The sequence below is a fragment of the Natrix helvetica genome (assembly GCF_964273705.1).
Source record: "Natrix helvetica genome assembly, chromosome: 2".
Lineage (NCBI taxonomy): Eukaryota > Metazoa > Chordata > Lepidosauria > Squamata > Natricidae > Natrix > Natrix helvetica.
Window position 1 is genome coordinate 211,916,003 of NC_138552.1, and position 24,470 is coordinate 211,940,472.

At 44.3% G+C, this 24,470-nt stretch overlaps 1 protein-coding gene across 5 annotated transcripts in view; it reads left to right on the forward strand.

Annotated features, from left to right (window-relative positions):
• MAP3K4 (mitogen-activated protein kinase kinase kinase 4) overlaps positions 1–24,470 on the forward strand; it is a 120,296-nt gene that overhangs the window by 17,040 nt on the left and 78,786 nt on the right. For 2 of the 5 annotated variants that reach the window (XM_081943453.1, XM_081943454.1), the window contains exon 1: positions 5,132–5,766. The exons of 1 other annotated variant lie outside the window; for it this stretch is intronic. In XM_081943453.1, coding sequence (XP_081799579.1) covers positions 5,693–5,766 — 74 coding nt within the window. In that variant the 5' untranslated portion in view covers positions 5,132–5,692. Of the gene's footprint in view, positions 1–5,131; positions 5,767–24,470 lie in introns of those variants that run through there. 2 more of the 5 variants (XM_081943455.1, XM_081943456.1) reach the window with 2 other exon arrangements.

Consider the following 24,470-nt stretch of genomic DNA (forward strand, 5'->3'; position numbering starts at 1 on the left):
AATGATACATTTATTTCCAAAATTGAAGAAAGAACTGGGACCTCACAACAAAACAACACACCAATCACTAGTGTCTATGGAGATTCTCAGGTATCCAGGCCATGGTTGTCCCTAAGGTGCTTTTGAAAAGGCAACTGGACTTTGTTTTTTTCCTTTGAAGACATTTCACTTCTCATCCAAGCAGCTTCTTCAGTTCTTGACTGAATGGTGGAGGATGGAAGGATTTATATTCCTTGCAGTCATCTGGAAAACTTGAAGATTTATCTGTGCCCTCAGGGTCACCTGAATGGTGCAAATGGGTGTGGAATCTTCTTGGAACTGTGGAAAGGACTGTGTTGCAAACAGGAGATAGGAGGTGTCATATCCCCCCCCCCCTCTGTTGAGAGAGGGTTGTCAGGGCTACACATGCGTGTTGAGATAATTGAAAAAACAAAGGGTACCTTCACAAGTCTGCATGTGATGTTTGTGGTGTTCCTAGACCTGTCCCGCTTCTATGAGGTCTCCCAATATAGTATCTGCTACACAGGCAAGCCCCTTGAGATACAGTTCAAGATGAAGAAAACTCATGGAGGACAAGGAAACTCGCTTTTGATTTCTTCAGAGTTTAAGGATGGACCTGTTTTCTACTGGTGGGAAACACTGTTTTACTGCCCCCAGTGGTTAAGTCGCTGTTACATTATTTTTCTGTTCTGCTGTTTTAATACTGTACTCTGAGCAGTCATATATAGTGCTTAGACTACGTTGCAGTTAACTGTGATGACAAAACACCTTTTAAATGCCAATGGTTCAATGCCATTGTCAACCTCTGTTATGTCGGTGGCTAAGAGTGCCTGCGCACCTTTTCGCGGTTGCCACACATGGGGAAGGGGGAAAAGCCCTGTCACTTGAGAGGGCCTGTCATGAAAGGGATGGTGGGGAGGGACTCAAGGGAAAGGGACCCAAATCCAACAAGAGACATCGGAGGAGCGACGGCTAAGGCGTGAATACTGAAGACACGAAGGGTGATTGCCGGTGTTCCAGAACACCTGAGAGGGTGGGAAGTTCTGGTCCTTCATAATCTGCTGGATGGCAGACGCTCATAGCACCAACGTAGACTCACTTCGTGCTGAGATTCTGTGCCGGAATAAAGGAATGTGACTCTGCTTGCTGTGTGGCCTCCTAATTCGGTGAGGCTCAAGAGCTTGGAACCGTGACAGCTATTTCTTTGAAGTGTCTTAGGCAGCTGGAGGCTGCATTGATTGTCCCATCTGTTTTTCAGGCCCGCTGTGGGGAACATGACTGGGGATTGAAACTGTTTCTCAGAATGGTGGCAGAATTGGATGAGAACAAAAACAGGATTTCTTTTTTTCCTTCTTCAGGTAGTTGTTGACTTACGGCCACAATTAAACCCAAAATTTCTCTTCCTAAGTGAAACATTTGTTAAGTGAACGTTGCCCTATTTTACAACCTTTCTTGCCACAGTTGTTAAGTGAATCATTTCAGTTATTAAGTTAGTAATATCATTAAGTGAAACTAGCTTCCCCATTGACTGCTTGTCAGGAGGTCGCAAAAGGTGATCACCTGACCCAAGGACACTGCAACGGTCATAAATATGAGTCGGTTGCCAAGCATTTGAATTTCGATCATGTGACCATGGGGATGCTGCAATGGTCGTGTGAAAAATGGTCATAAGTCACTTTTTTCAGTGTCATCGTAACTTTGAACGGTCACTAAATGAATTGTTTTAAGTTGAGGACTGTATTTTTGATGGCTCTGGCCAGAGTCGAGGAGTACCTGAATTCAATTATCTCCAATTCTCCGAGATAAATCCCTGCAGTTTTCTTGGCGAGATTTTTCAGAAATGTTTGCTATTTCCTTCTTCCTAAGACTGAGAGAAAGTGATTGGCACAATCACCTAGCTGGCTTAGTGCCTAAGGCAAAACTAGAATCACAGTCTCCCAGATTCCAGTCTGATGCCTTAACCACTACACCAAATTGATAGGAATATCTACTCTTAAATTTAATGTTAAAAAAGATGAGAATTTTAGAAATAAAAGGGCAACCGGTCTGCATGCAAATTAAAGAGCATGTCCATTATCTCTTTCCTGTTCTCCCAATACACAATTGGCATGTTATGTTGAAACCTGATTCATCAGGTTTAATCACTACTGTTGGGGATTCCCCAGAACCACCCTTTTACTTTTTTCTAACTTTTTTTTTGAACTTCTGAAAGCAATGAGTGGATGTCCCACCTCTTTTTGCTGCTTTGCATTGCTTCAGTAGAGCTTTCTACCTCAAGTGATTTTGGTCAGTCACTTTGCATCCAGGATTGTTGCTGTGGGGAAAATTAAAAAGAGGAAGAGTACTTATACTTATACTACCTTGTGCTTAGGACAGAAAGACAGGATATTCTTCTAAAAAAATTCATTAAAATGAAATAGAATAATCTGTCAATTGCTGTAGTGACTAGAATATTGATCATAAATCATGGTTCACTTAGTTGAAATCCATGTTTATCTTTAAGCTTTTTGAATAACCCAACTACCATTTATTTTCCCTAAATTCAATTTACACACACCCATTTTGCTCATTTGTCTAACCCTGTAGTTCTTTCTAAGAATGTTTGATGGATTTTAAAATGTCAGCACTGCTTTAATATGTTTGCGTAGAGCAGTAATTGTTTACTGATTTGTTTTTAGATACCAAACTGCCAGAATAACACACGACATAGATTTTTTCCAAAATAACTATGTGTTGACCTATAACAACATTACACTTTATTTTATAATTAACTGCTGGCACAGAGAAGTACATTGAAGCTCACTACACAACTGTTTCATAATGACACATTAGGAAGGCATGAAATGTTAGTGGCTGATATAGTGTTTGAACCTTGGCAGAAAGCAGGCATACCATGAGCTAATCCCTGGATAAAACTTCTGATCAATGGTTTTACTAGCAAAGAATAACTTCGGTCTAGAGTCTTTTTAGTTTTACAACTTTGTATCCACCTTTCACTTTCATCTTGTCCTCAGCTGAACTTCCTGTGTTTTAGAGTAACTTACCTATGAGTATTTGGCATTTCCTCTCCAAGACGGAGCAGCTACGAGGTCCCTTCTGGGAGTGATAGTAAATCTTAATCCTTTGATTTTAGCATCAACTGGAAACAGCTTCTGATCTAATAATTTGTTTAATGAGCCATTACCCTGGTAGGGTATTCACAGTGGTTTATACAAAAATAATAACTATAATGAGTTACTACAATAGGAACTTCTTTCCCTGCCTTTTGAAGCTACCCTTCAGGAAAACAGGAAGCTCCTTATACCAATGGATTTTGGTAAACCATAATATGGCTTGGACAGTTATAGCTAAGCATATAGTTTGGTTAATGACTTAGTAGTTATGAACTAAGCTATTGTCTTGTTCAACAAATTATGATTAAAATAAACGATGTCTTTATATGCTGTATACATTAATAATGTTATGTAATTCAGTTTAGCTAACATGAACAGACATAATTTTGCAGGGATGCTGGCTAAAGTTGCTCTTATTCTCCCCAATCCTTCTTACAAATAATACATTTGAGAATCTGATTATAGTAGTAGATTTGCGTAAGCTTAGACAGTACGTGTACACACGTATTTTGTTTGTTTGTTTCAGGTTTATTTATATTTATATGAACATTCAATCCTTGCTGTGCAATAAGGATGAAAGACTGAAAGTTTCCATTAGTTTGACTTTTCTAATGTAAAATGAAAGTAATAAAATTAATAATTGCATTGATGTAAATAAAGAGGCAGTCATGCTTTTTTGCAAAAGATTTGTGAATTACTTTTTTCTACTGCCTATAAAAAGGGACACTTTTTTCATTAGAAAGATTATTATGATCTACTTAATGGATTTCACATTAAACCAAATTTCAATCTCAACTGATAGACATGCCATATAGTAAGTTTTTTTTTAAAAGCCCAAACTTGTAGAAATTGAGAGTACAAGGCAATATTCTTAAAGGTGAGATGAATACAAGGCAAAGGAAATACAATACAAGGAAAAAGGCATTTGATTGGATCCTATTAGAGAGCCAATTTATTGTAGTGTAGTGTTTTGGCATTTGGGATTAGAAATAGAGACTCGGGTTCTAGTTTAATCTCAGTTACAGGCACTCATTGGGTGACTTTTGGCCAATTATACTATCTTTGTCCAGCCTACCTCATAGGATTGCAATTGTGGAATAAAAGGGACACAGCCTTTCCCTACCTTGACTTAAAATATAAAAATAATAGTGGTGGGATAAAAAGTCTTTTAAAAAGAATGCATTAGTAACATTAACTAAGAAGTATTCCTTTGCATAAAAACAAAAATTTCCCATTTCACCATTATATCAAAGGTGTTAATCATGTATGCACTGCACTTCTGTTTATAGTTTACACTTCTGTTTACAGAAAAAGGCTTTTGAAAAAAGCAAGGATAAAAAACCTCATTGTATGCTCATTCCAAGGATTGCATGATTTCATTTGTATTCATCTTGAGGCCAATACTTTGTGTGTTCCTGTGCATAAAGAGATTTTTAATCCCTGTTGGACTATATATGCACTTTACTTTTTCTCTGTCTGGTTAAATTTAGTGTCTGCAATACGATTTTTAAATCCGGGGCCAAGATTGGGTTTACAGTTCCAATATATTCGAAGGATATCAGGTTGGGAAAGTGCAATAACTCCTGCAGTAACAGGATAAATTTTCATGATCACAAGAGATAACCAGGGACTGTTTGCTTGTTCAATATAAATTTTATACTTGTGCAGTATTAAAAAAGCCTTAAATGTGCATTTATTTTTTGAAACATCAAACATGGGATGTTTGATGGTAGTTTAGATCCGATAATCGAATGGGAATCATAAGACACAGATCTACGTAATATTGAGCGGCGTTTTTCGGTTTTACACTAAAAAGAAAACCCCACTGCGTCCAAGCAGGTAACTTATCCAGCGGGATCAATGAGTAAGCCTTGCTGAGGTCAGTGACGCTGCCTCCGAGTAAATGAGGCAAGCATTGATTTGCAAGGATATGACGCTTACCTGATTTTTTCTCCCCCACTGCTGTCCTCCAATAAATGAATAATTAAAGTCCCCATCTCCTGTCTATGCCACTTATTCTACTTTTAGCCTTACCTGGCTCTCCTTATCCCTGAGATAAGGAAAGCCTTCCCGGACAGGAGCCCAGCCAGCAAGCAGCACGCGGCTGCAACAGCAATCCTTCGGTAGGCATTGCGCACGGCGGAGCTGCAATCCGGGATTTGCAAAAGGAAGGAATTCCGAGCGAAGAAGAGAGGTCCGGTCCTCCTCCTCCTCCTAGACGCGCGCCTCCTCGTCTCCACTCCTGCATGGGACGTTCCCTTCCTCTTCCTTCCGGGTGGCGTCCCGTTCCACTTGCCGCTCCGAGGAGCGAATGAGAGCGCCTGTGGAGGGCTTTGTCCCTAGACGCTCTCCGTACGAGCGATGCTCCCGGCTTCGCTCCTCTTGGAGCCTCTTTCCAAGATGGCGGCTGCACGGCCAGCTCGGCGCGGTTGGGTCTCTGCAGCCGGGTCGTGAGTGAGCGAGTGGGTGACATCGCTTCTTTTTGTCGGTCGGCTGCCCCCCCGCGCTCCTTCGCTCTGGTCGCCTGGCCGGGCTGCGGAAGAGCTCCTGCGGGTTGCCATGCCTGCCCTGGTGCACGCATGAAAGACGCCGTCGCCGCCTCCGTCAGAGCCATGGAGGAGCCAAAGCCGGAGTGCAGCTGCTCGGCAAGCAGGTCAGATTCGGACGGGGCTGCCAAAAATTAATGCATTAGCAAGAGAGAAAGTTGCTCGGGTTTTTCCCCCTCCTCCCTTTCCTACAGCTGCCTCGCCTGCCTTTTCAGTAACTTTTTCTTTCTGTGGCTTCCGCCTGTCTTGCTGTTTCTGCAAGAGGGGTTGCTTTTTTTAGATGCTCTTTTTTGGTAGAGTAGACTAGCCCTTTTGCCAACCCAAAAGCACCCTGTTACCATTGCTCTGCGTTCAGCCAAGAGGGTTGCTGTGAGTCGGTTTTTGCAGAACGTAAAATCTTATTTTTGCCTTTGCAGAACAGGAATTCCAAAATAGGCAGTTACTTATTACCCTCTTGCAACGAATATTGGCTGTATGCATTGAAATGCATTGAAACCAGTACTTTTTACCTTCCCCGGAAGATCTTTTTCAGGCTCGTTTTTGCATTGTTCATACGGTAAATAACATTTCAACATGCCACAGCCCCATCCTGTGTGAGCTTATTCAGAAGTTCAGTGGGTCATAGTCTAAAGGCAGCATGCAACAGATCAAGGGTGTAGTTCTTGTGCTCTTTTAGCATGAAAATCCCTCAATCTCTCCTCTATTTTTTCTTTACAAGGGGAAATTTTGAAGCCAATATATTTTCTAGCGGTTGTTGCAGGCATGCTGCAACAGGGATAATTATACCAAGGGAAGGGGGTGCAGGTTTCCTTTAAAAATATGAAATGTGTGTTGCAGTATAGATTGCATAAATGCATTTAAATGAATTCTTCAGCCCAAAATGCTACTGAGGAAATAGATTCAGATGTGAACATTTGGACAAAGGAAAAAGGTCTTCGTTATTTTGAAATTCATTTCATTGATGCAATAAATTGGATGCTTATGTTACAAAAACTCAAATGTACTAAATTTAGTAGTACTAAAAATATACTACTTTGTGCACAGCCACATGTGTAATGATTAAGGATAGGAATAGTGGCTTGTCATAGGCAGCTTAGGGAATTTCCATGAGTGGCTAGGTAAATTAACATGAGTCTGTAGTATTTAATCTTAGAATCAGTTATTTGTACCAAAAATTGATAAGATAACCTTTTGTTACATCACAAACCAGAACTTCAGTAACATTAAGATATGGATTATGGATTCTGGAATCTAATTGTGAACTCCATGTGATCATTTCTTTGTACTGTACTGTACTGCATTGCATAACTAATGTACATTAGTGGGAATTGGTCTTGGGAAGTGAGAATGAAAATTATTTCATGGCTCTGATACTTCCAGTTGACTGTTAAAGTGCTACATTAATCTTTGTAATTCCCAAGCAATTATTTTTCTCACTTGGATAACATCCTGTTGATTCATGTTACTTCTCACCAGCAGGTACTCAGGAAATGCCTTCTTTTAAGAATCCAGCATTGTATGTACACTGTCAGTACAGGATGGATTATAAAATAAGTAGTTACATTTTGACAAAAGAAAGAAAGATGAACCCCTTGTATGTATGGCTTATCTGTGTATCTCTTCATCAGAGAGCCGTTGCTGCACTCAATTTTGGACAATTTTCATCCACTTGTCCAATCTTCCCTTAGTTATTGTGAAGGTGACTGTGCATGCAGCATGCACAGGAGTTTGAAGGAAATAGATTGTCTGAACCCATTTCAGTTGGGTTTCAGACTAGCATATCTTACAAACACAGCATCAGTCCTATTTGCTGATATCCTTTGATGGAGCTGGGATGAGGATGATGCATCTTTCCTGACTATCTGCTTTCTCAGTGGTTTTTGATACTATCAATCGCAGTATGCTTCTGGACTGTCCAAGTGGAATGGGTGTGGGGAGAGGTCTCTTGCACCAGAGGGTGTGTATTCATTATCCCTTTGATTAAACAGTAAACATTTATCAGGACCCAGGAAACATTCTTTTTCTATCAAAGCATCTGCCCTCTGGAACTGCAATGTCCTCCCCTTCAATTTACCTGAATTCCACCTTGATTATGTTCAAGAGATCTTTAAAAACCTGGCTGTTTTCCCAGACCTTGGGTTAGTGTGGATTTTGGAAGAAGGATTTTGTCTGAGGAACTGTTTTTTTTTTTCTTGATTCACATAGCTTGTGTTCTTTTTGTTTGATTGCTGCATTGCCTTTTAACATTTGCAAACCACATAAAGTCCTTTGGAGTTAGGCAGCGTGTCAACCAATCAGTTTAATGCTAGCTCAGTGCTGGTGTCCTACTTTATCAAGTGCTGAAAAGGAAGCATTTTTTTCTGATAGATTGGATCTACTTAGCCTGTTGCTGCTGAAATTTCTGATGTTGAGTGATTGAAAGAGATGCAAATATTTAATCTGTCGAGAATAGTACGTCAGGTTGTTTTCAAATCTATCTTCTTATGAGGGAAGGAAATGTTGTTGTGCCAAAGTTTCACAAACCTATGAGAAAGAATGTGTAATGTATGCCCAGCACTGCATGCAGTCCAATAAATCCATATGTGGAGATTCCCTGAACCTCTCCCCCAGTTCTCTGCAAACTGTAATCTCTATCATGATTGTAAAAACAGCCAGCTACATAAGGAATGACAATGTTAACTGTAATCAGATAATTTAATTTCATTCCATTTGAATAGAAATTAAATTGTATTAACTTATTACCTTGTTCCATTCACCTTTTTTTGTCTTAACTCTTATCATGTTTTGATTAACCCTCACCCCAAGCACACTAAAGAGGAATTTGCATATCCTTATTTTATGATTGTGCTTTTATTTTTATTAATCACAACGGGAATTAAAAATAGGTAGAAGAGAAATAGCTGTAGGGTTTTCAGACCTAATATTCAGCAGCTGTGGCATTGTTTATTTTGCTTGGGTTTTGCTTTGGAAGGGGCACTTTAGAGTGTTTGTGAGTACAAATACAGCACCTGGCTGCACCTTGTTAAAGGAGACTTCTCTGTTTCAAGAATTTCACAGCAGTAGACAATCCTGTAGAGAGACTATTTCAGTGAGTCACAAAAGAGTGCTATGGTCATGATTCTGCACATGCTGAAGCATTACACAGCCTATTAGACAGTGCAATCTTGCATATTGTGCTTCAGAAACAAATTTCACTGAAATACTCTTAGTTACTAACACAGAGAATCCCAACTTTAGTGAGGTGAGTGAAGTAGGACAGTATTTTCATATAAAAATTTATATAGTATTGGATCACTTTGCAGACTTTTGCTAAACCAGGATTCTTATTTTCATTGTAGATCAGGCAAGTTCTGAGAAACTCATAAGCGTGTGAAAAGCCCATAAGAGAATATGAGGGCAGCAGGACAAAATTCAACAATGTTTATTGACATATTGTCTCACAATATGGATTGGCCACAATTATCATCGCCAGGAACCATTGATAAACCTTTGTGAACTAAATTCAGCTTATGACATATTTTGTGCGAGTAATTTCCATAGATTAATCAGTTGTTGTGTGAAGAAGTGTTTTTTGTCCATGACTATTATACATCAGTTGGATAGGATGATTCAGGATTCTAATATTAGTGCACCTGGTCCACAAAAGATTTGTGCAACAGTGCTTACTTTTTCAGAGAAGCTGGCTGGTAAGAGAGCAAGATGCTATTGCTTAGAAACTTCCTAGCAGTTACTCAATGATTATTTCGCAGATGAGAAAGACTAGTCTTGGAAACTAATTTCATGTTTCTCAACTGGCTTAGTTCCTAAACATTTGGAGCCTGATAAATCATGAAACTATAATCGATGCTTGTGTAACTACAAATTGCGAATGTAAATGTATGGGTGTTTAGACTTATATAATAATACAAAAACAATCTGTAACGAAATACTGATCATCCTGCATACAAGGTGATTTGTTTTCATGGTGGACAATACTGGCACAAATTATGGACAAACTTTTGAATTTTTCTTTAATTAAATTATTTATTATTTATTTATTTGGTTTATATTGTAACCTATCTTATGTATTAAAAGTCTGGGTTTCTTACAAAGACAACAATAAAGAAGACAATAGAACCAGTATCCAAAGTTCCTGGCACTCTGAAAACAAATTATCCTCCATACAATAGCATTTAAATTGATTGGAAGCTATCCTCACCCTAACCCTATGATTGGGGAAGAGTGAGCCTACTCTTCAAGCTTTCTGGAAGGCTAGGAGGGTAAGCTGCCTGCAGGAACTTAGTGTTGAAGATCTTCTACAGAACTGAAGCTGCTCTAGAGGAGATATACTTCCTACCAGATGTCATTTAAGGTAATGAACCTAGAGTATTTCTATCCCATCTGATGTGGTAAACGAGCAGATACTCCCAGGGAGAGGCAGTCCTGCAAATAGTTTGGCCCTATGTCATTCAGGCTTTTAAAGTTGATAAGCAGCACCTTGCATTGTAGCTGGAAAGAAACTGGAAGCACGTGCAGCTCATGCAGCAGCAGCATAGTATGAGTTAACCATGAGTGCCTGCCCATAAGTGTGCCTACCACTGCATTCTGACCCACTGTAACTTTCAGATCGACTGCAAGGGCAGCCCATGTATAGCACATTGCAATAATGTCAATGGGAAGTAACTAGTGCATGACTGGCTATGAACGAAGTCTGCTAGGAAATGGCACAGTTAGCGCAAAAGATTAATCTATGCAAAGACTCCCTTGGTGGTGGCTGCCACCTGTTCTTCAAACTTACAATAAGAGTCCCAGAGGGTCCCCAAAATATACAAGCTCTGTCCAGGAAGTGCCATCCTATCAAGAGTCAAAGATGACCCCTTATTAGATCCGAGACAGCAAAAACCTAGAGTCTGCCATGATCGGACATTAAGGGATCCTCTCCATCCAGACCCTCTCACAGCCTCCAGCTATTGGGACAATGTTTTAATAAGTATCATTTGGTTGGCCAGACGTGCAGATTGGTAACATCCTCATACTGAAAATACTGCACCAAATGTCATTGAATGACCTTCCCCAGTGGTCTCATGTAGATATTAAAGAGAAATCCAAGCCCCGAGGCACACCACATCATAAGGGTCTAGGGCTACATGCCAGGCCAATGTAAGTTGTGAAAGAGGTGGGCTTTATTCTGAACTAGCTGATAACCCAGCATTGCCTTGGTATTTATTTATAGGGGGAAAATGTCTAGAGTAGACCAAATGTAATTTCTAATGTTGGACTTTCCCTCTTACCAGAGGGAGCCCCCTTGTGGAGTACTGTGAAGCCGTTACCATGGCAACTCCACTGTGCTGTACAATAGAAGCCATTTTAAGGCACAACAGGCTGTATCTTAATAGAACACACCCACTCACGGGCGGTGTTAGGGGTGTCTTACCCCCACAGTGTTTATTTCCAGAGAAAACTGTCTATATATATAGAACTGTGTACCAAGTTTGGTTGAAATTGCTCAAGGCGTTCCAAAGTTATGCTGGAACATATACTCTCTCTCTCTCTCTCTCTCTCTCTCTCTCTCTCTCTCTCTTTCTCTCTCTCTATCCATCCATCCATCCATCTATCCATCTATCTATCTATCTATGAAGAATATTAGCCTGGCATTAAGTAGTAACAAGTGGAGTTCAGAGCAGCCCAAATTGAAGGTCTTTAGGATGAGCATTGGTGGTTGGAATATAGTACTGGTCTTAAACACTGTCTCTTGCCATTCCTCCTCATGACCATCTCTACAGTATCTGCACATCTTCCCGTTGCCAAGCCTAAAGGGCATATCCAACCCAAGAGAAACAGAATATAGCAAAGACCTAATTACCAGCACTTATCTAAATTGTTCAGCACCTACACCACCAAATCCTATTCCACTCCACTTTAAGCAAAATAGTTGATTTAGGTGAGGGGGACCTAGGCTATGTGTATGGAAACCATGGCAATGGACTCGGTGGTGGGTTTTTTGTTTTTGTTTTTGTATAAAATTATATTTTGTATGTTTTCTATTAGTTGTGTGATTTGGATATGGGTGGTTTAGCAACAACGTGTTGAACTGAATAGGCATTTGATCTGACCCTGTAAGATATAGTATTTAAAAGAACTGTATTTAAAATGATATTTTAAATGTATATTAATAATCTGCTTTAGAAGTTGAGTATTTTCTATACTATGGACATTGTTTTTCCAAGAAGACATTAATGATAGTTGGGATGTTTGTATAGTTATAGTTTAGGGCAGATATTTCTGAAGAATTCACGAACATTCATATTCCAAAACGATTGCTAGCATTCTTCTTGACTGTCCAAAAAGTACTTATATGTGATGTTAGCAAATGAAATATTTTCTACCATTCTCAAACATAAACTCTTCAATATTATATCCATATTCTAATATGTATACATTTGGAATGTCTGATTAGGAGTGTGCTCCCGTTACTTGTCCCAGCTTCGGCCAACCTAGCAGTTCGAAAGCATGTAAAAATGCAAGTAGAAAAATAGGTACCACCTTTGGTGGGAAGGCAACCGCATTCCATGCGCCTTCGGCATTTAGTCATGTGGGCCACATAACCACGGAGACTTTTTTTCGGACAGCGCTGGCTCTTCAGCTTTGAAACGGAGATGAGCACCGCCCCTAGAGTCGGGAACGACTAGCACATATGTGAAAGGGGAACCTTTATCTTTTAAACTAGAATGATGGAACATAATGTATTATGCCCATTAAATAGTAGACTGAAAATTTTAATAGCTTTGGAAGTTGACCTTTAGAATTTACATATTTAAATATATATAATTAGAGGTTGTCAAATGCTTTACAGTTCAAGTTTTTATTAAAATATCTCAATGCATCCCCCTCCTCCTTGCCTTCAGTATCTCATTGTTACTTATATCCTTACACAACGAGTTCAGTGTTGGCATTAGCCCATTAAATAAGACATTCAACTCATCCAGTTTCTGTTCATTCCTTCTGGACTGCTTCTCTGAAGCAGTAGCCAAAGAAATGGCTGTCATCCTAATGCTCCAGAGAAGGAATGGGGGTGTAGGAGGCTTGGTGGTTTAGTTTTGCATGCTCAAAATATTTTGGATGTCCTGATCATAACGCTCAACTGCTAGGATGATTTCCACCCACTTCTTCATATTATTCAAGTCAGAAAGTGATGTGTCTTAGCACGCATGTTGCAGTAATAAAAATATGGAAGTCTCTCATCCAGGATCTGCCAGTAGGACAAAGATAGCCTGTTTTGGCCGTTTATGTATATGGCTGGATAAATCTCAAGAAGATCACAGAGAGGGAAAAAAGAATGGGACATCTGATGCTCAAATATATAAATATATTTTTTCTTATATTTGAACTCACTGTTAAAGTTGGCACCTTGTGTCTGCACCAGGTGTTTTCAGTTCTACAATTAGATTGCATAAATGTTTATAGAAGTGTTAAAGATGGCTTTCTGCAACATCTTGTGTCCTGTTTCTTGTTCTGCTGGGTGAGTGCTTACCTGAGTTTAGTACTTGGTTGATGAACAGTTTTAAGAGCATATTATTATTTTCCGTCTGTACAGGGAGGATTAGAGTTAGGTTTACATTTGTAAATATTAAACTAGAACAGCATCCCTTTACATTTTGAACTTAAGTACAAAGTAATTTTTAGTAGATGTTCTAACATTTCTTATTAGTCCATGCTATACTTACCTGAAATGATGACAGGTTTAACACTTTTGCTATGACCAAATATCATGGGGTTTATTCATCACAAATTATTACTGGTCACTAATCTACTTCACATGTAGAAGCACTCAAAGGAAGATATAGATATGATAAATAAAATGTGTGCACAGATATTAACCAAGCATGTTCAATAGGAATATGTATTCAGGATAATGTCATATGTAAAACACTGGCAATTATATTAACTGATAATATTAAATATTGTCAGGGACTGTTTAGATATAAAAGCTTTACTGTGACAACAGATTTGTATGATATAGGTGTTGAGAGTTCTGTAAGAACTTCAGCTTCATTGACATCACTACTTTTTACACATTGTTTTCAAGTGTCATTTTTATTTTCTAATTTTCAGTTGATGAATATTTGGTCATATTCATATACAATAAATAAATAAAGATGATCTTAAACCATCTTTGAATTGTAACATAGAAAATCAGGATATAAATAGTATTTGTTTATAATTTACTTGGCTGATGTGCAGTTCTAGTCATACCTGACTAAGTGGTTTATGTAGATCTACTACTACCGTAGTAATAGTTAAATAACTTTTAAAATACCTATAACAGTAAAATCCCAACATGGAATACTGATTTGCATGTATGGATTTGTTCTTAAGAGGAACAGAACACAAAACTACAAAACTCAGAACCTAACATTTGGTGAAAAGCTAGTTCTTGGGAGTTTTGAAAAAATTCAGGAGAATTGGAGCCTGTCTGATGTCGGCAGGGCAATGATCAAAAAAAGGTCCAAATCCAAGATTTCAAATTTAGATGCTACGAGATGGAATCTAGAAAGAGTCTTCTATTTTTTAAATGGCTTGGTTGGTAGAAAACCCTGCGAGTTGATAATCTAATACATACCCAGATCCCAAACAGTGGTGGGTTCTGGATCCCGTTGCAACCGGTATGGTGCAATGGGGCCAAGTGTCCACCACATGCACGCGCGCAACACGCGCATGCGTACTTACCGCCTGTGATGCTCCAGCTGCTTGGCGCAGCATTAGCCAGGTGCTGTGCGATCAGCTCAAATACAGGTAAGGTGGGCGGATGGGCCCTCCGGAGCACTGTACCGGAATGGTACCTGGTGCTCCGAGCAGGCACCGGTACGTTGTATCCCACCACTGGTCCCAAACCATAAAAGCTTTTAAAAGTGAGAACAGGTACCTTACATTTTACTAGCAAACATGCAACCACTTCAGCTCTTAAAGCAGAGATGTTTCATGGCCAGATTGTTTAGTGCTTACAACTGCTTGAGCTGATGCATTCTGGAGCATTTGGAATCACTAAAGTGATCCCGTGCAGCTTCCATTGGAGTAATCCAAACAGGAGGGGACCAGGGCCTCCTGTTCCAGAGAAGAGAGGTTCAGTCAGACTCAGATTTGCTGTTCCTTTTTGGCCAGCAGCACTCTAGATGTCTCTTTTGTCAACCTTTTTGTATTATTCAAGTAAATCAAGGAGCAGCTGCAGATTGGATAAAGAGGAGAGGCTACTTGGGTATCTTGCTGCCTTATTATTTCAAGCTTAGCAGAACTGCCAATCATGCTCCTGAAACCTTTTCCAGTACCCTATGAAGACCAAAGAGGTTCATTAGGAACCCGAGGCAGACCAATCAAACAGGTCTTCCCTCCTTGCAGAGGCTTGTGACACCAGATTTTTCATGGTAGCCATGAAATTTCAAGTTGCCTAAGAAGGCAGCTGGAAATCCCCTAGCACCATTGGTTTAGGCACGGCAGGGGTGGGGAATTATGGCCCTTGTATGACTTGTGGACTTTAACATCTGCTGGCTCAGGAATCCTGGGAGTTGAAGTACACAAGTCATACAAGGGCCATAGTACCCCAACTCTAGTTTAGGGAAACATTCTACCAACATCAAGATCTTCGTCTTAACAGCTCAGCAAGGGACGATGTTGCATAGTCAGTTGCCACCCATCTCTTGCCTAAGGTTTATGACTAGTGCTAGACCTGAAACCCCAAAGATCACAGTTCTAATGGGCACAATATCCTAATATCTAAACTATATGCAATCTATATTGAGTATAGCTCTTGTAGTGTATTTAGAACTTGTCTGATCTTGGAATTGATCTGAAAATTAATCTTAATTTTAATTAGCGTGCTCCATATTTGGCATGTTAAATAATGGATGGCCTGTGAAAAGAATTAAGATAATTATTTTCCTGGAAAAGTAGGTCCATGGATTCCTTAAGTTGGATTGCTTTAAAGATCCGAGGGACAAGCATTCTGTCTTTGTTCACTGGAGTCTGTTTTGTCCATGTAAGATCATTATTGCCAGTTGACTCCATGCTGTTGCCTAATAGGTATTTGCTTTGTGTGGTTACCTTACTTGTTTTCATGTATATTAATTCAGTGTCAAAGCTATTTATATTGTTATGTAACCTAGAAATATTGGCCTTTGTGGAATGTTTACTATGATTTGGTGACAGTACAATCTCTTGTCTCTGTTTAGGGAAATGTTTTGGGTGAATGGCAACAGAAATTCATATTGAAGAGCAAAATTCCGAGATGGAATTACAATTGTAAAAGTTGATTACATAGAATTGCATATACATTAAAATGACTTGTGTACTTTGTAATCCATGACTGCTTGTATAGATTATATTAAAAAAGCACTGATAAACTTTTCGTATGAAATTGCAAAGTATATAGAAGAAGAATGAATGGTCATATTTCTAGAATGTTTATTTCTTGTACTTTTAAACTTCTCAGTAATAGGGTTCTCTGTATCTCATAATTTAGCCCCAATCCAATATATTTTGTGTTTATGTGAGGGGTGTGTGTAATAGTAAAATCAACATGTGCGCACCTTGGACTTCCGGTTCCGGCGGCTAGGGCGACAGGCAAGCCTTTGCCTGCTCCCGCTCTCCCGGTGGGCTTCCCCCGCTTCTGGGGGGGCACAGGACGCCCCGGAGAGGCGTCCTGCCGAGGGAACGGCTCGCGGAGGGTCCTGGCGTCGTCGGCAGCTGGCGGGGGCTTCTCCGCTTCGTTCTAGGCATCGGGGAGCAGTTTTGGAGGGCGCGCGTGCTTTTCCTGTGCACCGCTTGGAGAGTCCAAGCAATGGGTTAATTCACTCTGGTTGCCCTGGATACTGAGGAACTTTTTTTCTCCCTTTAACCACACCTCCTCGTGTGATTACTGCCAGAATAATTTTCCTCATGCCCAGATCGGATGTATTTTTGAGTTCAGGCTATTAATCCTTGGCTTGGACTCTCCTAAAAATTTGGAAAACCTTTTCCTCTTCAAAACGAACTTTTCTCCCTGCTTTTTATTCTTCTACAATCAACATAAGCTATCTAGGAGGCCAGGAGGTAAGCGTGTGTGGGGGAGGTTGTTTCTCCACAGCCTCGCACTTTTGCAGGCTTGGAAACTTGCCGCTTGCTCCCAGAGCGCGGCAACAGCGGCGAAGGGGTTTTTTTCTTTGTTTTTTGGTCGGTTCCCTCCCCGGTTGTTATTTTCCGGCCTAGTTTTTTCGTTTTTTTGACTTCCCTGCGTTTTTTTACACCCCTCAGCCCCCGCGGAGCTACGAGCGGCCCGGATTGATCCTGGCTGCCGCTCTCCTCTCCGCCCAGCTCCTCGCTGTTGCGGCGGCCATTTTTAGGCGCGAAAAGTTCGCGCCTTTAATTTTAGGCCTCTGCCGCTCAGCCACGCTCCTGCAGGAGGCCGCTTGGTGGCTACAGGGCCTCGCCGGGCCCGCCCAACGGACCCTCGGCCACCACTCACTGGACATCAGCGGCGCTGGTAATTTGGCCACCACGTGTCCTTTGCACCGGCACAGGGAAGGATTTTCTTTATCCTTAAGATCTGGCCAGGCCTTCGCCTTTTTTTAAGCTCTAGTCTCCTGGCCTACTGACTTCCCTGCCTCTCCTGCAAGGGTTACTGCAGCCTGGGCTGCAGGCCCACCTCATAGCTCAGCCTCCTGGGTGTCCTCCTCCCATTTGGCTACTGGTGTTAGGCTGAAATGGATTTATTAATTTTTCCTATACCTGTATTATTAATCATAATTGTCTTTTTTCTTTAGGCCTTTCAGTGTAGCCAGTCGAATTCCGCTGCAGCCCACCCGTTTGCCTGTGTTTTCTGCATCATCCTTGTGCGGTCATTGGCATGGAGCTCCCTCCATCAGGTTCCGTTGAGGCTAGATCCGGCCCCTCTCAGGCCCCTAGCAAGGATCCCCCTTCCAGTAGGGGTGGGAGTGTGGGCAAGGGCATCTCAGGGGACACCCATAGGCACCCTGTCAAGGCCCCGACTGCAGCCGAAACCAAGGACGCTGAGAGACGCCAGCGGGCCCTTGATAAACAATTTGAGAAGGCCCGGCGCCAGGCTGGGATATCTTGGCATTGCTGAATGAGGAGGTAGAGTCTCAGGATCTGTCCCCGGACAGATCACTGGCGGAGCCAACTTCTCCTGCCCCGTCCTGGTCATATGAGCAGGACCCAGTCCCAGAGGGTCACACCAGGGCTCCCCCGGCTGGGGGTTCTCCCTACCATCTCCAAGACCCCAGGGACCCGGGATCAGATTCTGATCAGGAGCCCGAGCTGTCACCGCGCGTGCAGGCTTTGGTCGATCGTGCTATCGCCAGAGGCATTGCTGAGGGCCTCCAAAAGCGCTCCCCTCCCCCTTCGGGGCCAGGGACCACTTCCCGGGGCCCGGCGGCCCCTCCTCCAGCCAAGCGTGCCCGCCATCCGTCCCTTGAGTCATCCGTGGTCAGCGAAACCTCCGCCATCGCGGACGCTGACCAGGACGGCCTGGAGCTATCTGAAGACGAGGGCCTCCCCCCGGACGCCCCTGCCTTTTCCGGACTTTTCAAACCCACTCTCTTTAAGTCCATTCTCCGTAAGGCCAAACTAGCTACCAGGGTAGGGATTAAACCTAAGCCGGTCCAACCTTCGGCCGATGCTGTTCCCGAAAATCCCAATGCGGCCATGTTCGACGTCCCGGCCCCCCAACAGGAGCTGGTCCCGGTTCCGGGTTTATTCCTGGACGTAATCCAACGCCAGTGGGCCCAACCAGCCACCTTGTCTTCCCCCAGCGGGGCAGACAGGAAACTTTACTCTATGGACCCCACCTTGGAAGACCTTTTGGTTCTCCCAGCCGTGGAACCACCTATCACTGCCCTGACCTCCAACTCTTCCCTCCCAGCAGAACTGCTGGATGGGCTCAAGGCGGAGGATAAGAAGGCGGAGAGGGTGTGCCATAAGGCCCACCTGGCGGCTGCCTGGGCCATTAAAGCCTCCTCTTCCGCCTCCTTTTTTAACAGGGCCTCCGTTATATGGCTAAGGGAACTGTTGACCAAACTCCCGGCAGGAGACTTGCGCCTCCGCCAGGATATTTCAAAAATTATTGTGGCCCCCCAATATGCGGCGGACGCATCCCTTAACGCCTCTAAATTTGCTTCTAGAGCCTTGGCGGCCAACGTCACCTCACGCCGCCTGATCTGGCTCCGCCACTGGCAGGCGGACCAGAAGCATAAGTGGAAGCTGGCCTCAGCCCCCTTTAAGGGCGCCAAATTATTTGGGGAGGCGCTTGAGCCTCTCCTCATTGAATCCAAAGATAAAAGGAAGATTTTGCCTTCCACCACGAAAAAGCAGGACCGCAAGTCCGCTCCATACCCCAGGAGGCAGCCCTTTCGTGCCCCTGAACCCTCTACCTCTACTTCCTTCTCCCCGCCCTACCGACCGGCCGGTCAGTCAGGGGACAGGTTCCAGGACAGGTCCTCCTTTAAGGACAGAGGTAGACAACAATTCGGTTTCCGTAAATCCAACCGCGGAGGTGCCTCTAACAGGCCCTTCCGCAAATCTAAGTGACTGCCCGGGCCCGTCACCCATAGGGGGGCGCCTCCAGCTATTCGCCCACCATTGGGTCCAGACCACGGAGGACGCCTGGGTCCTCCATATCGTGAGGGAGGGCCTATCCCTAGAATTCCTATTCCCCCCTCCCCGGAACTTCATCCGGTGTCCCACTCCTTCCTGTCCTCTGAAGAGGGAGCTTATGAACCAGGAGATTCGCCATCTCCTGGAGATAGACGCGATAGAGCAGGTTCCCCCCGACCAGGAAAGGAAGGGGTTCTACTCCATCCTCTTCCTGGTACCAAAGAACTCGGGGGGCTGGAGGGCCATCTTGGACCTGAAGAACCTCAACAGGCACATTGCCTACCGGAGGTTCAAGATGCAGTCCCTCCAGTCCATCCTGTCGGGGATCCGTCAGGGAGACCTCCTTACCTCTATCGACCTCAAGGAGGCTTACCTACACATCCCCATCCGTCCCCAGCACAGGAGGTTCCTGCGCTTTTTTTATGCCGGCAGGCATTTTCAATACCGGGCCCTTCCCTTCGGCCTGTCGTCGGCCCCCAGGACCTTCACCAAGGTCCTGGCGGTTGTAGCAGCCCAACTGAGGCGCAGACCCATAAGGCTCCAGTGCTACCTGGACGACATCCTGATCCAGTCGTCGTCCAGGCAGCAGGCCTTGCGGGACCTCCGCATCACAATGAGAACCCTGAGGAGCCACGGTTTTTCCCTAAATCTGAAGAAAAGCCATCTGGTTCCCACCACCAGACTTATCCACCTGGGGGCGGTCATAGACACTTCCCTGTGCAGGGTCTTCCTATCCCAGGACAGGCTAGACAGCTTAGTGGCCATGACCCGCAAGGTGATGCTCGCGAGACAGGTACCGATCGTCCTCCTGTCACAGCTGTTGGGAAAAATGATCTCTTCCATCTCGATCGTCCCATGGGCTCGCCTTCACTCCAGAGCTCTCCAATGGCTCCTCCTTCCTCACCAGAGGGCCGCAAGGAGCAACTCGAATCGACTGGTGAGCGTTCCCCCAGCAGTGAAGAGATCGCTCCGATGGTGGACGTCCCCTGCACTCCTCAAGGGCCACCTGTTCATGGAGCCCAACCGGTTAGTGGTCACCACAGACGCAAGCCTCGCCGGCTGGGGGGCACACATGGGTCATCTAGTGGTGCAAGGCAAATGGTCACTCGCAGAGAGCTCCTGCAGCATCAATCTTCTGGAACTGCGTGCGGCCCGCCTGGCACTCCGGCATTTTCGCCAGGACATTCTCCATCAACATGTCCTATTGATGACGGACAATGTGGCCACCAAGGCCCACATAAACCGCCAGGGGGGCACCAGATCCAAGACGTTGATGAAGGAAGCGGAATCCCTGGGGCGCTGGGCGGAGAGGCATCTGGCATCTCTTCGCTCCGACCACATTTCGGGAGTCGACAACACCCAGGCGGACTGGCTGAGCAGGACCACCATAGACCCGGCAGAGTGGAAACTGGATCCGGCTCTGTTTCGCCAGCTGTCCCGCAGGTTCGGCACCCCCGTGGTCGACCTATTCGCATCCAGGGAAAATGCTCAACTTCGCCGCTATTTCTCCCGCTTCCAGTTCCCGGGGGCGGAAGGGACGGATGCCCTTCGCTCTCCTTGGCCCCGGGGCCTACTTTATGCCTTTCCTCCGCTGCCCCTGATTCCACAAGTCATCCACAGGATCATCGCGGAGGAGGCGGAGGTGCTCCTCGTGGCCCCGCACTGGCCCCGTCGTTCGTGGTTCGCCGACCTGGTCAGCCTCTCCCTGTCACCTCCGTGGAAGATTCCTCCAGGCCAAGTCTCCCTCAGCCAGGGGGCCGTAACTCATCCAGAGCCCCAATGGCTACAATTGGCCGTCTGGCACTTGAGGGGGACCAGCTGAGGCGCGAGGGCTTCTCAGGGGAGGTAATACACACCATTCAGGCAGCTAGGCGACCATCAACCACTCGAATCTACGATGCCTCGTGGGCCTCCTTCGCCAAATGGTGCGACACCTTACGCTTGGATCCGGTGACGGCTCCGGTCTCCCGCGTCCTGGACTTCCTTGCCAAGGGCCTCGCTCCAAATACCCTTCGACGACAGGTGGCGGCCCTCTCCACCGTTTGGGCTGGTGACCCAGTCTTGCCCCTTAGCAAGGTGCCCAGGGTCCGTTCCTTCCTCAAGGGAGCTTGTAACTTACGACCTCCCACGGTCCACCGTTACCCCACCTGGCAGCTGTCCGTGGTTCTGCAGGCGCTCACCGCTCCACCCTTCGAGCCTCTCAGTACTACGTCGCTGCGTCATCTTACACTAAAGACGGCATTCCTCATCGCCGTGACGTCAGCTCGTCGTATTTCAGAACTGGCAGCCCTGTCAGTTCGCCAGGACCTATGTACCGTCCACCCAGATAGGGTGGTGTTGAGACTGGACCCTACCTTTATTCCAAAGGTTAATACTTGGTTTCATAGAACGCAAGAAATTGTGATTCCTGATTTCTGTCCGAGACCGTCACATCCCAGGGAACGACAGTGGCACATGTTGGACGTGAGAAGGGCGCTGAAAACGTACATCGCCCGCACCTCCGAATTCCGGAAGTCGGAGTCTTTATTCGTGTCATTTCATCCAGGTTCCCTGGGCAAGAAAATCTCCTCTTCCACTGTTGGCAGGTGGCTGCGCGCCTGCATCGCCCTGGCCTACGAAAGTCAGTCCAGATCGGTGCCCCGAGGCATCACTGCGCACTCCACTCGCAGCGCGGCTACCACTGCGGCCTGGGCCACCCAGGCATCAATACTAGACATTTGTAAGGCGGCTACGTGGTCCTCCCCGTCGCCCTTCATCCGTCATTACAAACTGGACGTTTACGCCTCGGCTGAGGCGTCCTTTGGCAGGAGGGTACTTCAAGGGGTCGTGTCTTCGACCGAATCCCGGGACTCTGACTCTGCCCACCCAATCGGACAATAACTTGGGTATGTCCCATTGCTTGGACTCTCCAAGCGGTGCACAGGAAAATGACCATTGGCTTACCTGAAGGGTCCTTTTCTGTGCACCGCGGGAGAGTCCAACCCACCCTGGTCTTCGGCCCGGAGATTCTTTCCTCTTTTTTCAACTGAACACTCCTTGGACGCCTTCGCTCCATCCTCTCGACAGATTGACCTTTCGGAAATTTATTCTGGCAGTAATCACACGAGGAGGTGTGGTTAAAGGGAGAAAAAAAGTTCCTCAGTATCCAGGGCAACCAGAGTGAATTAACCCATTGCTTGGACTCTCCCGCGGTGCACAGAAAAGGACCCTTCAGGTAAGCCAATGGTCAGTCTCGCTCCATGCCGATCGGAGAACGCACTCTTGAACGAAGCAGCGGCAGTATGGTGAGAGGCTTCCTTTCTTCATTCCCTCTCTTTTGAATTGATGGACTTTTCAGCACTTTTAAAAAGTTAAACTTTCGGATCCTTGCTAGAGGTGCGGCTAGAGGGAGGGGGATTTCCCCCCCTCCCTTGGACAAGCGGCTTGAGAAGATTTTGCTTTCACCCCCAGGGGAAGGAGGAGGGGGGAGAGCCAACTAATGATGCCTCACCCCCATAAAAGTGACTTTCATTGGACTTAGCTCCAGAACTTATGGGTGAACTGAGAACTTTCTGAATTTTTAAAATTTTATTATGCCTCTGAGCCCAAAGCTGGCAGGGCAAGATGGCACACTTCCGTTGTCTTCATGAACTGTGAAACCTGACTCCACCTTTAAAATTCAGGCTTCCGGTCTTTGTCTCCGAGTCACCCAGAGGAATCTCTTGTGGATTGTTATTTTCTGAACTCTTTGGAGAAAAAACTTTCATCTATCGCTAGAGTGACTAAAGAAACTCCCACCTGTTTGGATCCTCTGCCTTCTGAATTCGCCTGCCTGCTCTACTTCTCCAGCTGCCCAGTTTCTACTCTGACTGATCTCCTTGCTTCATAAACCATGTCTCCAAAAAGACCACCTCCTGGAAAGCCTGGCTTTGCTACTTCTGCCCCAACGTCTGCAACGTCTAGTCCAGCTACACAGTCAAAGATAACAGAACTGATGCAACCCAAGACTACAGAGATAGACTTTCAACAAATGCTTCAACAAATTTTACAGGGCCAGGAGGAAATTAAGAAACAGTTAAGGGAAATGAAAGATGAAATTAAAGAGAATCAAGCCCAAATCTTTAAGAACTCACAGAGACTGGACCTTGTGGAGGGTGGGGTGGCGGAGGCGAAAGGGGGGGTAGAGGCTTTACAGAAGGGGAACAAAGAACTTGACATCCAACAAATGAAAACAGAGTTTGAGAGAATGTCCTTTTATCTTAGATTTCAAAATGTAATAGAAGCAGATGGGGAAAATATAAGGGACATTATGACTAATATTTTAGCTGAATACATACACAAAGATAAACAGCAGATGGAATGGGAGATAGACCTAGCCTATAGAGTGAATTCAGCATATGCCAGAACACATAATGTACCCAGGGAGGTTCATATTAAATTCCTTAGGAAAACCACAAGAGATGAAATTCTGGGTGTACAAAGGGGGCAAACACTGACATACCACGACAGGGAGATAACCATTCTAAAGCAGATTCCCAAAAAAATTAGGGAAAAAAGGAAAAGCTATTCGCAATTGGCGAATAAATTATACCAGAAGGGGGTGTGGTTTAGATGGTTGATGCCTGAAGGTATGCTGATATTCTGGGAGGAGACAAGAATCAGAATCAACACACCCATAGAGGCACAGGCCTTTATGGAAAAAAATAAAGCGAACCTAGAAAAAACAGAAGACACTACAACGGTCATACAGGACACGGGAGGGGCCGGAGCTCTGCCAGCGGGGGTGAAGGGGCAACACCAAGAAAGCTCAGATCACAAAAATGAATAAGAAAACCACAATGTTATAAACAGACCGAAAGTAATAATGAATTTATAACTAGACTATATATTATAACTATATAAACTGATTGAAAATTATTTTTTCTAGAATTAATATGCTGATTTTTTATGATTATGTATTAAGGTTTGATATTTTGATGTAACCTAGGAGTCTGGAGGGAGGGGGCGTCTGCCACACTTGCAACTGCCAAAATTTGTAACCATTCCACTTACCCTTTTCCGCATAAATGTTTTTAAAAAACCAATAAAACTTTTTGAAAAAAAAAACATGTGCGCACCTTAGTTGCATTGCAACTGGATATGAATTTGCTTGAAATATTCCTATATGAAATTCAGCAATTGTCACACAGAGAAGATAATTTTCTTTAAAGGA